This window comes from Drosophila erecta, unplaced genomic scaffold (assembly GCF_003286155.1).
Source record: "Drosophila erecta strain 14021-0224.00,06,07 unplaced genomic scaffold, DereRS2 tig00000000-arrow-pilon, whole genome shotgun sequence".
NCBI classification, from domain to species: Eukaryota; Metazoa; Arthropoda; class Insecta; order Diptera; family Drosophilidae; genus Drosophila; species Drosophila erecta.
In genome coordinates this window covers 21,838,572-21,854,158 of record NW_020825194.1, presented here as the reverse complement: position 1 = coordinate 21,854,158, position 15,587 = coordinate 21,838,572, and the positions used below count along the sequence as shown (strand labels likewise).

General features: G+C 42.6%; 3 protein-coding genes across 4 annotated transcripts in view; 1 reads left to right on the top strand and 2 right to left on the bottom strand.

Annotated features, from left to right (window-relative positions):
• LOC6553810 overlaps positions 1 to 13,098 on the bottom strand; it is a 39,345-nt gene extending 26,247 nt beyond the window's left edge. Inside the window, exon 1 of the mRNA XM_001979531.3 lies at positions 12,263 to 13,098. The gene's annotated coding sequence lies outside the window, so the exon portion shown is untranslated. The remainder of the gene's footprint in view (positions 1 to 12,262) is intronic.
• Positions 13,099 to 13,833: 735 nt separating this feature from the next.
• Positions 13,834 to 14,963, bottom strand: LOC6553895 (ATP synthase subunit d, mitochondrial). Of its 2 annotated transcripts, none has more exons than XM_015154793.2 (2): positions 14,875 to 14,963; positions 13,834 to 14,494 (listed from the first exon to the last, which is right to left on the bottom strand). In XM_015154793.2, the coding sequence occupies exon 2, from the start codon at positions 14,480 to 14,482 to the stop codon at positions 13,946 to 13,948; it is 537 nt and encodes a 178-aa protein (XP_015010279.1). In that variant the 5' UTR covers positions 14,483 to 14,494; positions 14,875 to 14,963; the 3' UTR covers positions 13,834 to 13,945. The 2 variants fall into 2 exon arrangements, with proteins under 2 accessions (XP_015010279.1, XP_001979568.1); XM_001979532.3 differs by having other exon boundaries at positions 14,824 to 14,925.
• LOC6553896 (39S ribosomal protein L55, mitochondrial) lies at positions 14,960 to 15,524 on the top strand. The gene is made up of 2 exons (XM_001979533.3): positions 14,960 to 15,257; positions 15,316 to 15,524. Exons 1-2 carry the CDS (start codon positions 15,081 to 15,083, stop codon positions 15,460 to 15,462), a joined length of 324 nt encoding a protein of 107 aa, XP_001979569.1. The 5' UTR covers positions 14,960 to 15,080; the 3' UTR covers positions 15,463 to 15,524.
• Positions 15,525 to 15,587: the final 63 nt, after the last annotated feature.

The following is a 15,587-nucleotide window of genomic DNA, read 5'->3' as shown; positions in this document are numbered from 1 at the left end:
TCCATCTTTCTCCCGACTGCGTCATTGCCACTGCTGCAGCTTGAAATGCAACTGCAACTGCAACTTTCTACGACTCGGCGTTTCGAGTGGAGTGCAATCGAATGCTTCAATGGAGCAGAAAACTTTAGGTGGCATCTCACTCACACTCAGTTCGTTTTTCCCTCCGCGAGTCCAAATGTCGCAAATGAAGTTGAAGTCAATTTACTCAAGCATTGACATTGCAACGCAGCAGAAGGGGCAGCAGGAGCTGCGTCGGGGTTTCCAGTTGAGTGGAAGAGCTGCACTCGCAGTGTGCCACATTTATATGCATGGATTTCGGACGGCCCGGGCCAATAACCAGTGCAATTCAGTTGGCCATATTTAATGGCCGCTTAGCCGCACAATTAATTTGTCAAAAAATTGGTGGCAAGTCAAGAGCTCACGGGGAGGGTAATCTGTCAAGGCATGGTGGCTGGTAGCTGGTGGGCAGGTGGCGCAACTTTCACCTTGACCGGTTGGCCAAAATGCAAAAGTCAGAGCCGGCCAAGATTGAACTGCAGGCAATGTCTAAGCCAAAGTTATCATCATTAAATTCGGCACATTTAATTAGACACTTTGCAGATGCCTCGCATTTATTTAGCCGGAGAATCCGAGCCGGATCCGAACAAAGAACTTCCCTTCACTGCCCATCACTCACTTAGCTCTTTGTGCGAGGTTTGTTTGAATTTCTGTGTTATTTTCGCTGCTTTGGTCATTTGCATTTCTAAGCTTGGCAAATTGGACAGAGACAACTGCAAAGAAGGCATTGAAAAGTTTTTCGCATTTGTGTGCGCTGTTAATTAGCCGCGAGAAGCGTAATGCGCATAATGGCTATTAGATGGTATGGAAGATAAGCTCGTATATGAAAAGATATGCCCAGGCATATCGGAGTATAGGAATTTGTGGAAAGGTGAATTGAGAATGCTGTGCGTTTGAGAACAAAAGAAGTAAGCCAGCCGAGTGATTGATCGTAGGTTGAACGACCCCTTATATGTGGTTCGATCCAAGACGATCCCAGATCAAGTCGAATCGCGCCGAGCTGAGAAGCCAAGAGCATAATTATGAGCTTGTAAATGAAATAGAACTACACGCCGAAGGCAGAACCTAATTAACAGTTACGTGTGCCCCGGTGTGTGTGTATCTTAGCTGTATCTTAGGCCTCTATATATCTATATCTATGACGCGCACTGTGCGTGGCCAGTGGAAATCGCCACACGCCGCTGCTCAATTAAAGTCGGAAAGCAAAAGTACCGAAATACTTCAGTTTGGTTGACCAGCCGGGCATGTCGCAAAAACAAAAAGGGGCAAACGAAGATACAATCCACATTTCTTGAACACTCAAAATAGCCTCGTCTGCGGTCAAAGGTTAGCTTTCTTCTTTTGCATATCTTTATGACAATCCCCAGTTGTTATTACCGTTTTGGGGAGTGCGGTCATAAATCACATGATCATGCAGCACGTGTGTGCATCCTATATATGGGTTGTGCACTTAGAGAAAATATATTTGGAACCAGCAGCTAGTTTCTGAGACTGAGACTCGTTTTGAGCTTAGACTCGGACTCGAATTATTATTCCTTCACAAAACATTGTGAAAAACGAATTGTAACAAAGGCTAATTGCGGGCACTTATCATTTTTCTCAGTGATGAGATCCAATCTGAGAGCTTTCGCTGAGTGAGAAAACGGCCAGGGTGGAAATGCATTTCCATCCTCATCGGTTGTGGGGGAGCGCACAATATCAGGCTGATGATCGTGCCGCATTTATGCGCTTCCTAAACAACAACTTGCGGGCTATTGAGCTGGGGCTGCATTTTAAATATATAATTAGACTTACACTGCTGGCGGCGACTGTGCGTACCCCTTGTGGCTGGCTATTATTAGGGCTCCCTGTTCCGCTGCCTTAAGTGATCAGTTCCGCTTGGGCTGGATATCCCTCTTCCTATTCCAGATATTCTTCTTGCACTTTTATACATAAACATATTCCACCTAGAGTGCAGCTCGCCATCAAATGGGAGACAATTGACTAATAAAAGAGCTGCTTGCGTAAGTAGATGCATCTTTTCTGCTCGAGTGTGGAGAGCGATGTCACCTTGTGCGGGGCATTATGCAATTCACGTAATTGTAATTGACGGCATCCTGCAGATTTCCTTCTCGCCATGCATAAGTGATAACATTTCGATTAGCAGCCAGCGTTCGTTTAGCCCGAGTAAACAAGTCTATCCAGATTCATCTGGGCCTGCCATTCATAAATTCAGTTCTTTAGAGCGGAGCAACTTACCGTCAATTTCGCGTAGTTTATGGATTCTTCAAGTGTTAGAAGGGATATATATGGTACCTCGTTTATATGCACACGATATATCGTAACTGGTACACATAATATTTCAGTTCTTGAAACTACGACCAATATAAGTATTTTAAGCTTTATAGATTAGTTAATCAGTTAGTTTATGAAAGTTGAAAACAGTACCATTTATCGATGTACTATCACAATATTATTACTTTCCAAATTTAATATATAAAAAAGGAAATAATAGAGGAGCGCATGGAATAAATCTCTTCAGCTACTTATTTTACCTATTACGCCGGATGACACTTACTTATTCGGAAGTTATATTATTATTGTTTTATCTTGGGCTTCTCCACCCACTTGGATTGGCTATTTTGGTCTATGACATAAGAGTGTCTTCCATTGTCAATGTTTTCTCTTTTTTTTGCAGTGTTTACTTATTAGCACTTAACATTGGCCCAACATGCGCTTTAACATTGACTTAACAGCGCCCACGCATGCCGTCTCTTTCTCCGCGGATGGCCTTAGCCTTCGTTGTAATTGTCCAAAGTAAATAAGCCAACAAACAAAGCCACAAACCAAAATTTTGAATATTAAATGTTGGCCAACGGCAACATGAAGCATTGGCCATTTTTTTTTGTTACTACTCCGGCTACTAAGGTTAATGGGCCTCTGGCATGATAGCTCTCAAATATCTGTGCCGTGTTTTTCTCGTTTTGGTTTCGGTTTTCCAGTGGCCAGTATTCAGTAGCCAGTAGTTGGTAGCACACATTTGATTGCACCTTTATCTGGGGGCACCTTCTCGACCTCGTCGCATTGCGAAATATTCCGTTTCTTTTAGTTTCAGAGCTCTTTTCCTTGGCTTTTCTCGGCCCCTCGGCTAGCCGGCAACTTGTTGCCTCTCAGCCTTTTTTTTTTTTTTTTGCTGCTGTTCGATAGCTGTACAAACCGGTCAAGAGCCGGAGCATAAAACGTTTCGCTTTGGCAGGGAGCATAAAAAAGGCGCACAAAAGCCGTTGTTCAAAGCGGCGATAATGAAGTCCCGTCCCAGTCAAATGCAAAAAAAAGAGATACAAAATCGCTTTGCCTGAACTCTCAGTGTGTTCGGTCATTGGCTGATCATCGTAGTGATTACAATCTTCAGCACAGATCAGATGAACATATGCATATTCATGAGGGGGGTTTGAGATATTGTGAAATTCCACAAATGACCTCTAGATGGCTGCCGAAAGCCTTCCCCTTGATAATGCCAACCATTGTTTATATTTTTATTCAGTTTTTAAGTTTCCTACGCCCGTGTGTGTGTGTGCTGCCTTGGGCTTGAAAATGGGAAAATATTTTGATTGTGCGGCCTTTTGCATGTGGAAAACAAACGCCGCGAACTGCACGCATGCATGTCAGTCCAATCAATCGAGAGCAACCATCCACTGAGGAAATCTTCTGAAAGTGATATATTCCTTCTCGGATGTTCTCTACTTTGGAATGTATCGTATACACAAATAATTCCTTATGAAATGATGGTGTTTTTTGGATTATGTAGGCACCCTCGTTTTTAAATGAGCTTATTAATCGATTTTCAATGTTCGAATCCTAAAATTTTATACTTTGTGAAGCTACAAAAAACATTTAACTAATTGCAAAGTTGCTTTTAAAGTTCATTCCCAGTAGACTGATTTACCTAATATTTACCTATTACAGCCCTGTTTTCTCTGTGTACTACTGGTGAGTTAAGGGAATATCCAAGTGCATAATTGCAGTCGATGCCCTGGACTTCAGCTCCACCGAAGGGCCAAATGCATTAAGTGCGGTAAACGAGGCCCTGGATGATCCCCATTTTCATTCCCATCTCGGCTTCCAGAGCAACTCAATCCAGAAGCCGTCGCCATCGAGGTCGTTCATCTGGAGGAGAAGCTGGGGGAGAACTTGGATGCAATCTGGCGCTTACAGCTGCAAAACTGTCACTCACTCAGTCAGTCACTCACTCGTGGGCTCAGTTTTGCATCGGACTGCCAGTGATGTGGGTCTATGGGTCTAATGGATGGATGTTGTCATAATAATAAGCAGGAAGTTCGAAGAAAAGCGCCCAAATCGGCTTATGTCGTTGTTATGTGAGCAATGAAGTAAAAAAGCTCAGAAAGAGCTGCTCACACACTAAGCCCAAATCGAGATTCATGAATGCAGTAAGTATCTTTGAGATACTTGTGGTGCGTTAATTAAAACTCGAGCTGGGCGTTTTTTCTCCCATATATCACTTGCATAATTTCCAGTTGTCGCTCTCAATTACCAAGCCCCACTAATTGCAAGAAATCGAATTTGATGGCTTAAATGCTGCAAATTGGTCGCACCAAAAACATTGCAGTTGTTATTAAATTCGTTTACGTTTAATTTGATTAATTAATTACAAAATATTTGTCTTAAAGTTTCCTCCTTATTCGTTTGGCTGTCATAACCGAAACGGAAGCAAAAGTTGAACATTTCCATGCTTGCCGGGGAATTAAGGAAGTCTCCGTGGAGCTGGCAAAGTTTTGCTTTCCTACAAGCCGAAGCCTGAGCAAATAAACAAGTTTTCAATATTTAATTGCACAACTTTGTAATTGTGCCTAATTGTTGGGTAAACAAAAGTGAGCAACAGGCTGACTCAATATGTTTGGGCGTTGCATTTGGCAATGTTTCACAGCGTTGGCAGAGTGCGATCTGGAAATTGGATAATGGACTTAATAATATGGGGAGTTTGGGAGTAGCGTTTCTGATTTGGGCTAATGCTTAAGCATACACATTTGAACAAGCTTAAATTGTAATCAAAAAGCTACGGCCCTGACCCCAACCCGACTCGGTAATTATTTACACCAACTTGGGCTGCCATAAATCAACGCATTTTGCACATTTTAGAAATGGAAAATTACTCCATGTTACCAGGCACACAAGCTCACTCACACAATCATGCAGATGATTGCAGCGAGAACATGGAAAACATTTCCATGTGCCACTTAAAACGACTTTCAAAATGTTTTCACTTGCCACAATAAGCGCCCACCCACATACACGGCGAGAAATTGACAATTCAATTTTGCATATTTGTAACCTAATGGATAACCAAAAGTCATCCTATAAATGCTAAGATAGGTAATAACAAAGTAATAATAGAAAAGAACTTATCGCGACACTTTAAAAAGGTATATTTTAAATTTAAAAAGATGTGGTATAAGTACATAAAATTCATTTTAAGGTCTTCAGACCAAAAGCTCTTTCTTTCTCTCCGTGCAGCCACAGTTACGACGAGCTAGTGGCGGCCACAAAGCCAAAAAGTTTGCCCGACCAAAGTCCAAATTCCAGGCCAAGAACAGCCCACACAAATGCAACAGCAACTGGAGCGGCTTTGGCTCAAAAAAGCCGAGTGCAACTACCAACGTTCAGTTGAGGAATTATGCCAGGGAAATTCACCGCACGCCTGGCGATTCATGCCTCAATGTTGCACGTGCTGTCGAGGGACTTAAGAGGCATTCACTAAATCACGGATTTGAAGTTCGATTTGGAGCGATTTGGGAATAGCCATTAATATAACTTAGGCCGCCTGGACGTGACTTTGGAGGATATAAAACCCCATCTACCACGGACCATAAATCGTCGATCTGCGATCTGGAGCGGCAACAATTGTTGCCAATCGAAGCTGTTTTTCTTATTGATTAAGCGCGCTTTTATTGGCGTTTGCCATCGATGTCCAGTGCATCACTCTCTCCTCGGTCGGCTGTCTTTCTTTTTTGTATTTTGCGAAATCGTGGCCTGCAATTATTAGCCATTACCATGCAGTACAGTCCACCAGATAGATGGTCAAGCTAACTGATTTGTGGAGCCGGAACTGGTCCGACTTCGAATTCAACTTCGATCGGTTGGCTATAAACAACAAGGAAATCTTGCCAGCAAGCCAGCAATATTGTACACATCGAATGCCTCTGTTTGTGTTGGTGGGCCACGGCTCAATGAGTTCGTAATCGGAGGCACATAATTATGCGAATATTCATTGCATTGTGTCGGTAGCAAGTGCAACACTTAATAATTCAATTAGTACCGAGTGGCGCCGCCAGGTGGGGCGATGAAGCAAGAATGGTCTTAATGGTTAGCCAATCTAAGCGAACTGATATCGCCCAGGCAGCTGTTTTCGGTCAATTAGCAGACCAGAAGCCAATGGCAAATGGCAAACGGCAATCGGCAATCGCAGATCGGAAATTCTAACGAAAACCAACTGACAACTACGCCAGCACACAAAACCTGATTGCGTTTAGTCATCGGGCTTTGTGGCGAAAATTATAATGAGCCGCAAAAGCTGTTGACAACTTGGCGTTTCGTTTTTGTTACCTTTTTCTTCGGCAGTGCGATGAAATCACTCAGACCTCGACCCGACTTGACCACAATTCAAGGCCATAAATACCACACCGAATGCGATTTGCCAACCTGCCTCAATTGAAAGTGATTTCTGATGGATTTCTCATCCGCCTGGGGTTGCCAATGCAGCCGGAAAACGTTTCTTAACTCGGCCAGAGATACATTATGCAAGTCTGCCTCGCACAAAGATGCATTCATAGGGCATTGTTAGATTTACGACCTGGAGCCCAGGCATTGACAGCTCATTTTTTATATTTGTTTATGACAATCAGCGCTTGTCGGCTGGCGACCTGACCCACATGGCGTATACTTTTCAGCCATTAGGTGGCAATTAAAGCTGGCCAAGATTTGGATTCCGAGACAGGGATTCCGATTGAGATCGTGCTGGGCCCCAAGGGGCAGAGCTGCTGATCGTTAGGGCTAGCAGCGACTTACTGTTCTTCTTGATTGACATGCTTAGCACTCCAGATGCTATCTGTATCTGGCATCCAACTATCTGTGGCCCCAGCAACCTCATTTACAGTTTACAGCGCACTCGGCTCAACTCAATAGGCGCTTTTGTTGCTCGCTTTTCTTCCGCTTTCAACGGTTCATAATTGAAATTATAATTCAATTTGCCGCCGTGGCCACACTTTGCTTTTCAATTATTAGAAAATGTCTGGAGTGAAAGAAGAGCGCGATCGCAGTCGCAGATACAGACACAGATGCAGATGCAGATACAGATACATTTACGTATACTGCTCATGCGCATGTAGATACAATTTTGAATGGCGTGCCAGCCGCTGCGCATGCGCAAATAAAATTTTAACTTTGATGGCGAGGATCCTGGCCAGATATTTCCATTTCATGCCCATAAATATTGTAAGCGTAGGAGAAAACAACTATGTACGTAGGTAACTAAGATGAAAAAACTACTGACGTGTCGTCGCTTGCAATTAAGAACGCTTTCATTTTTCATTTTCAGCCTTCCTTCTTTCTCCGCCTTTTCCGAGTCGAAAAATAAATTACTTTTACTGAATATAATTGAATTAACATTAACAGTCAGCCCTGCGCAATCTGTGAAAAGTTCCATCCAGCTTTAATGGTTAATGGAATTCCCTTGTTGATCAATATCCATGAGATAGGAAAAACATTTATTTATTAGCTACTTGAATATCTCGCTTAATTGAAATCCCTTCTGCCTTTCTGGGACGGAGATAAATTTGAAAAACTAGGCAACGTTGCTCCCCTGGACTTTTAAAAATAGAAATGGAAAATTTGGAATTTCTCCGCCGCTGCCTGTTTTTCAGGGGTTTTTCTGGTACTTGAGAGAACTTAGTACGCATTTTCGGGGGAAAAGTGCCGGAAAAGTGCAGCTCCCCCAGCTGATAAAGCCATAATGAGGGTCAGACCTTGGCTTGGGCTGCCTCAATTACTTACGATGTGGCAGTTGGTATTGATTTGCCGGGGAGCAAAGTCCAAGAATTGAGTGGCTCGCCCAGCTTTTATCAGTTAATTTCCAGTGACCCCGTGTCACTGGGAATCTGATGTAACTATATAAGTACACAAGAGTTTGCCCTGCTTTCGCTGCACGCGTTTTGCATGCGTTTAAAGTCGCTTACGCAAGAACCGCTTTGTATTTTGTTGGGTGGTAGAAAGTGCCGCCCGCTCGACGACACATTTTGAGGCATAAATTAAGTAATTTACTTTGATGGCCATGCGTGGAATGCTTGTTGAAAACAAGCTGGTGGCCAAAACATCATTTTACCCCCATTCAAATTCAAATTTAACATGTGGGGTGTTGTTTTGTGGTTTTATCGCAAATATCCAAGAGTGTCATCTACTTTTGATTCATTTGCTGTCGCTGATTGTTTTTTCAGCAATTAATTGTTATGCTTTTTTAATGCCCCAGACAATGTCTTGTACAGCTTATATAAGTATGGATATATAATCACATGTGTGCATTGCACACTCAACAGATTTGTTGCGTTTTTTCACCTTTGTTTGTGTTTCTTATTTTGGCGTTAATTTTTTGGTTTTATTTCTCCAGTTTGGCAAAGAAAAAGAAAAACTTTCTCCCGCCGCCTGTCGTGCCAACTTGACGCACCACGAAGAAAGAAGATAGGCGAAAAAGAGATGGCCGACAGTTGCAGACAGAGAGAGGAGAGAAGCGCAAAATGAACAACAAGCCGATGATTTACTGACAAAAAAGGAGAAAAATTATCATTGGCTTGAGTTATTTATTTATTTCGCAAAAGAGATTTCGCGGCTAAAAAAGAAGGGTGTCAGAGGAAATTGAACTTTTAACTCTCGGAAGCAGACAGAAATAAGAAATAAGTTTCATCGTAGAGAAAGAATAGTTGGTAACTAATTGCTTTTATTGTAGCAAGAATCTTTACCCAGAAGGCATTTTGTTTAGATAAATAATAAGTACTATTATGGATGATATGAGCGTGTTAAAGAAAAGTAAGAATTGAGGTAAGCACAATATGAATTATTTTAACAACCCAAATTGGCTAAAATTGTATTATTTAATAAAATAAACAAATTAAAGAAAATGCACAAGCAATATTTAGATAGACCAAAAACCTGTTATGCTCGACAGATACCTGACTTGTAAACATCACGTCAAATCTCTTTTAACCCAGATTAGAAAACACGAATTCGCAAAGTTCAAGTTTGCAATTATCAGCGAGCAGAATCCGCAGCTGTTGCCTTTGCTGATCGAATGAGACCCAACACCTGTGATAAATCACCCGCAATTGAGGCAACTGATAAGGAATGAGGCCAGACCCCCAAGAGACCCAGACTCTCAGACAGAGCGAGACCCATTCGAAGTTCCCGACCTGTCATACGGCTTTTCTGCCAGCGTTTTGTATTCAATCAATCACGTTTCGCTTATCGCCCACTCAGCATGGGAAAAGCGGATGAAAAAGATGAGGCAAATATGGCAAACAAAGGGCAGTGGAGTCCATGACCACAGACGTTTAATCTGCATCGTTTCAATTATTATGCAAACGGCAATGAAAGCAAACAATTTAAGACACAGATTTGGTAAACAATGCGAGAGGCACACAGGCATATTAACTATGCTACTACTTGTATATAAAATAATAGAAACAAAACAAAAGCAAGTGCGTGCCTTGGAAATGCTGCTCAGTTTGGGGGAAAAGTGGAAAGTTGGCTTTGGATGCATAATTATTGCGGGGCTTATTTCTCTTTAAATTTACTGCGTAACGCTCCCCCTGCGAAATTCGTGCCAAAATGCAGTTTTCCCTTTACAAACTTCTTGTTTGCTCAGTTGATTTGCCTTCTGTTTGCTTGCGTTTGGCACGTTGCTAATAAAGCAACTATGCGCCGCACAAACAAACAAATGAAAAATCTCGAAAGATTGCATAAAACGAAGAAAATAAAGTGCAGCAAATAAAATGCTCATATTTGTGCCATTTGTCCATTTGTCCGAACGAGTTTTGTGAAAGTACGAGTATCTAGCTGATAGTTAATTCGAATTTACGCCCCTGTCCGCACCATCCACTTTGTATCACGATTGCACTCAATTCCATGGGATGGTGTGGTATGGTATGGTATGGTGTGGTATGGTATGGCATGGGGATGGGCCGCCAAGCCCGTGGCGGTGCAACACGTTTCTCTGTGGCAATTTCTGTATCTTTTTCGCATTTTTTGTATCTTTTGCCCTGCCCCGGGCGTCTCCTTTCGCACTTTATTGACAATTTCTTTTTGGTTTTTGCGAACGTGCGTAGCTATTGTCGTCGATTGTTGAAAACCACACAAGCAGCCACCAAACCGGCCATCGGTGTAATGAAATGCGAATTTCATTCATGGCAATTGGTTATGAGTTACGTCTCGAATGCAGTTGGCAAGCAACATCCACAAGAAGTGGCAAAGGGGCGAAAAGGACGGTCCCATGTGCTGGCCATTGAGAAAACAACTTGGACAGAACTGCCAAGTGGAATAAAATCCTACTGAAAGAACGAGACTTTTGTTTGATTATGGATTGATGCATTTCTTCCGTGGCGCTCTTGATTTTCAAAGTAGCCGCTTTGTACGGGGTAAATGCTAATGTTAAATGTAAAATAATACAAAGAACTGAAAACTGAAAGTAGCACACAGTAATACACGTAGAGCATCAGAAGTTGTCTTGTAGCAAACGAAACAACAATAAATGGAAACACCAAAAAATAAAGTATCCAAATGCTTTCACTCTTCTAAGAACATTGAGTCATTTGTAAATTCTAGTATGCGTCCTATGGCGGATTTGAGTCATCTAAGCCAGTGGCTTTGTCACTTACCAGATCGGCCAACGCTTTCGTTACCTAAAGCATCTCGAATTACCGATTTACATTCCTAAGACTTCCCAGGCAACTCGTATTTATTTTATAACTAACACCAAACCCGTTTGCAGCAGATATTGTCGAAAATCGAGTAAAGGGCATATCAAATGACATAAATATATTAGCATTATATTTGTTTTTGCTCACACATCCGTTGCACTTTTTACTTAGCGCTGCTAAAGGAGAAATTTTCTAAACTGAGCTATTTAAATTAAGAAAAATAAATATCCGTTGAGGTGTTTATGCAAACGAGCGCACAAAAAGCAACAAAATCCGAAATTGTGGCTTTAGCGCAAAAAATTTCACAGAGTCAGCGCCGGTCAAAACAGCTTTAAAATGCCAGCAAAAAAAATATGCCAGACGAGTAATAATTATCCAAAGAAATTATAGCCCCCTCGGGTGTAAAGTGTGTGTGTGTGTGTGTGTTTGTCTTTGCATCGCTGAAATGCGAAACTGCGAAGGTGCTCGAAGGTGCTAAAAGTTATGCTGCCAGACAGCGGATTATGAAATATGGAATGCATGCCCCAAAACAGAAGGACCCCAAAGAAACGACGGAGGGGCATTCAAGGGCATTCCCTACTTGGGGTATGTTGTGGAGGCCCTCCGAATTGGCAGTTATACATCCATTTGGATTACGATTTCGGCGCTTGATAAGTTCCTTTTAGGGAGCCAACCGAAATGAAACGGATCGGGCATTGATCACACTTTTTTAATCGGATTAACATTTGCTTTCAGCCTGATATAAATTTGGAATTCCTAAATATGTACTCCAATATCTTGAAACAGGTTTCGGGATTACACATTTTAAAATATTAAATGTAACTCAATTCAAAACTATTTTCGTAGTAGGAAATTATTGATTATGAACAAAGATTTGAGGCTGGATAATATTATTAATATTGTTTTATATTTTTATATAATTGTTAATATATTTTTGATCGATTTGCACGATCATTCATGGCAGGAAATGGCAAGTTTCGCGTAAGTTTCACGGCAAGAAAAGCATACACACTATCAGTACCAGGTATTGTTCGGTCGAAAGCCGCATGAAATGCATTCTAACTCGCGTCGGCAGTGCTGCACTTTTGCAGGCCTATTGATCGTTGTATTAGCCACATCTTGTTAACCCGTTTGCAGACGTTGAGGAAAAGGGAATGCAAAGGCTCCCTGCGAGCTGTGTGTGTATGGGCCCCCATTATAGTAGATTTTGTTGTTTTTGTGCGATGATGTACGATGGTGTAACTTACCCGGGTTGTTTGCAATCCGTACTTTTTGCTGTTGTTTCTGGCCGAGTAGATGAGTAGATGATGCTGCTGCAGTTGCGGTTTCAACTGACTGGCAGTCGTTGGATGGGGGCGTTCCAGGTATCGTTATCGCTTCCAGTGCGTTTTCCAGCCAGCTTTGCTTTTCAAGCTGTGCAGTATGTGTGTTTCGATTTTTACCTAAGCACTTCACTTGGAAGAAAAAAAACCATGAATCACTTGCACGTTTTTCGGTGTTATTTGCTCGGCATTATTTGCCTGTTAATTGGTTTCGTTGTTGCTGAATATCGGTCGCAGTATTATTCTTCTATTTTTTTTGTTTGGTTTGGTTTGGTTTTGGTCGTTTAGAAAGTGGGTTAACGTTAACTGACAGAAGCGCGTCTTTAGAGGCGCTTTATGCAAATGGCGCGTATATTAATTCGATTCGAGATTGGTTTCGACTGGTGGCAAATTCCAACTTGGTTCAACTTTGTATTTCAGCGATTCACAGGCATGTACACTCCGATCGGATCGCTGCGTTTGGCGCTACAACTTGAGATTCCGCTTGAGACGTTTGCACTCCAACTCGATTCGCTCGCGACTGAACCGATCGCGTCGTGCTGCGCGGCATTTGCGGCCCCGGACACGAAGGTGCACTTCGCGGACAAGTTAAGACGCGCTGCTGCGGCTTTTTCCTCGCGAAAGGTGCGAGAAAGGGGAGCGAGATGAAGAGAGATGAAGAGAGAAACGAGATTTGAGCGGCGGCTGGAGCTTTTAACGGATTTTCGTAAGCCAGGAGAGTGCACTGCTTGAACTCTCTCGGAAGAAGGCGGACAGAGTGGCAGCTTGTCAATATTTGAAATACACCAGGTGGCATTCGAAAAATATACTAAAGCGATCGGGGCGATCGGCTAAATCCAAAATATACTGCTTGTAGTGCGGACACAAGCCAGGGTACAGATTTAAATTAAATTAAAATCCAACGGTGTGGCAATATTAAGCAGTTAAATCTATACAATACATGACCGTAGAAATCAGGATGGCAGTGCTCGACATCCACAGACATCTGGATGGCAGCGCCGGCCATCCTTAGAAAATCCGATGCTACCGCCCAAAAGAGGGAGCTTTAGTTGGTATCCATTTCACTTAGTCAGTACACGATCCACGCTTAGCGGAGTCGGCCACCAATCAGCGCCGTTTCGTAATTCAAATTTTTTGACTTCGCAAGACAAAATATCTAATGAAGTTTAATTTTCAATTTTAAAACAATTTAGTTTGTAGTGATTTGTGCACTTGTCCTTTTTCTTCACCATTAAAAACTTAACTGCAAGGAACGACGATAGCACAAAGCGCATTGGGCTCGTCTCGACTTTAATTTTCTTAATTTCTTCTAAAGAATGTCCTCTATTTTGATTTTTGTGCACTATTTTCTTTAGCTATATCAACGAAAAAATTTCCTAAAACGTGATCGTGAATTCCATTTTATACTTATTGTGGAATCGTAACATTATCATGAGTATATCACTAGTCTGGAGCAAAAGTTTTTTTTTCTATATCCAGAAGATCAGACAACGTAATTCTCATTTGAAATGAATTTAATTTGGGTAATTTACTTCAACGTGGATTACATTTCGAATCGAACAGACGATCAACGAAGCCAGAGTCAGAGTGCTCCTCTTGCTCTCCGGTTTAGTGGTGTCCCTGGGCCTCGGCCTCCAACTGCTCCTTGGACTTGTAGCCAACCTGTTCTTCGGGGGTGTGGGGCCAGAAGGTGGGCTTGTTGAGGGGGTCAAGTGCGCTCTCGGGGAATGCGTCGCGGTAGTCCTCCATGGTCATCTGGTCGTAGGGCAGCAGCGACTTCAGATGGGCGATTTCCTTCTGGTAGTTTTGGATGCGCTGCTCGGAGGCCTTCTTGTAGGCGTCGATTTCGCTTTGCGAGGCCTTGATCTCGGCATCCACCTGGGAAGAAACCTTGTCCTGGGGATAAGGCACCTTCAGGGCCTCGTACTGCTTCTGGAAGCTGTCGACGAGTCCGGCCACGGGCACCAGCTTCTTGTAGTTGGCCCAATCGATCTGGGGTGGGCACTCGGGGTTGGCCAGCACGGCGCGCACATAGATGTCCGACTTGGTCTTGAAGGCGCCGAAGCTGCTCTTCTGGTTGGCGGGCACGCGCTCAGCAAGAGCGGACCAGTTGATCGAGGATTGGGCGATACGGCGGGCGGCCATTCTGCACAAATACTGCAAGACAACAACAAAAGCGGATGAGGTTAGGTTTTTGGGCTTATAAAGGTGGGAAGGGATTTTTATGTGTTCTGGAGCTGTGCCTCGATGTTCTCATTAGTTGAAATGTAATCTCTGTTTCCTTAGAAATAGAGAATCGGCATAACGCACGGCGAGTTATGCTCGCAAAAATTATGTAATTTTTTCTATCCGCAGTGGTGTCTCGATGTTCATTCAACCAAAAAACGCGTTTGCAGCCCTTTCATCAAGGCTTGCAGATTGATCACTGTTTTAGCCAAACAATGCGCCTTGTTTTATTATTTTTTCCAAGGTTTAACCCAACGTACTTATATTTTTAAGGAGAAATTAAGAATTTCTGCCTCAGCACCAACACTTACACTTTGAGTACGAGTGTGACCACAGCTGGTGGAAATACCTCGTAATGTGGAAATTGAACTAGGGCTGCACGAATTTCGATAACAACATCAGGAATATTTAATTCTAACCCCCTGTCGGTCACACTATCAGCTGCCTGGCAAAAACACGATTTAAGTGAAGCTCTTATTAAGCTAAAAACGAGTAAATATTGTTATTACCAATTAAAATGTTGCTGAAACAGTTGCCCCAGGCTGTTCAGCAGGTACGCTGCATCTCATCGGCCACAACTGCGGTGACCAGGCTGCATCGCTCGGTTTATTGCCGGCTATATCCCACTGTAGTGGTTCAGCCCGATGGATCCACGATAAACATCCGCTATCACGAGCCGAGGAAGATTATCAAGGTAATAATAGTAGCTATAAGCTTAAGTGAGCTTAACGTTAACTATTTCCATGTACTAGCTTCCCCTGGATCTGAGCACCTTAACCGATGCAGAGCGCAGATCTCGATTGGAGGCCCGCAAGCCGCGCAAGAAGGTCAAGATCATGGAGGAAGTGGAGGACAACTTCAACGCCAAGAAGTACATGAAGTACATCAAGAAGAAGTAGTCGCATTTCAAAATTGTTAAATAAAACACGAAAACCCGTTATATAATTAGTTTAAAGTAAAATTAAGACGTTCTGCTTTTTATCGATAGTAGATATCGCACATCTGGTATTTTTAATGGTCTTTG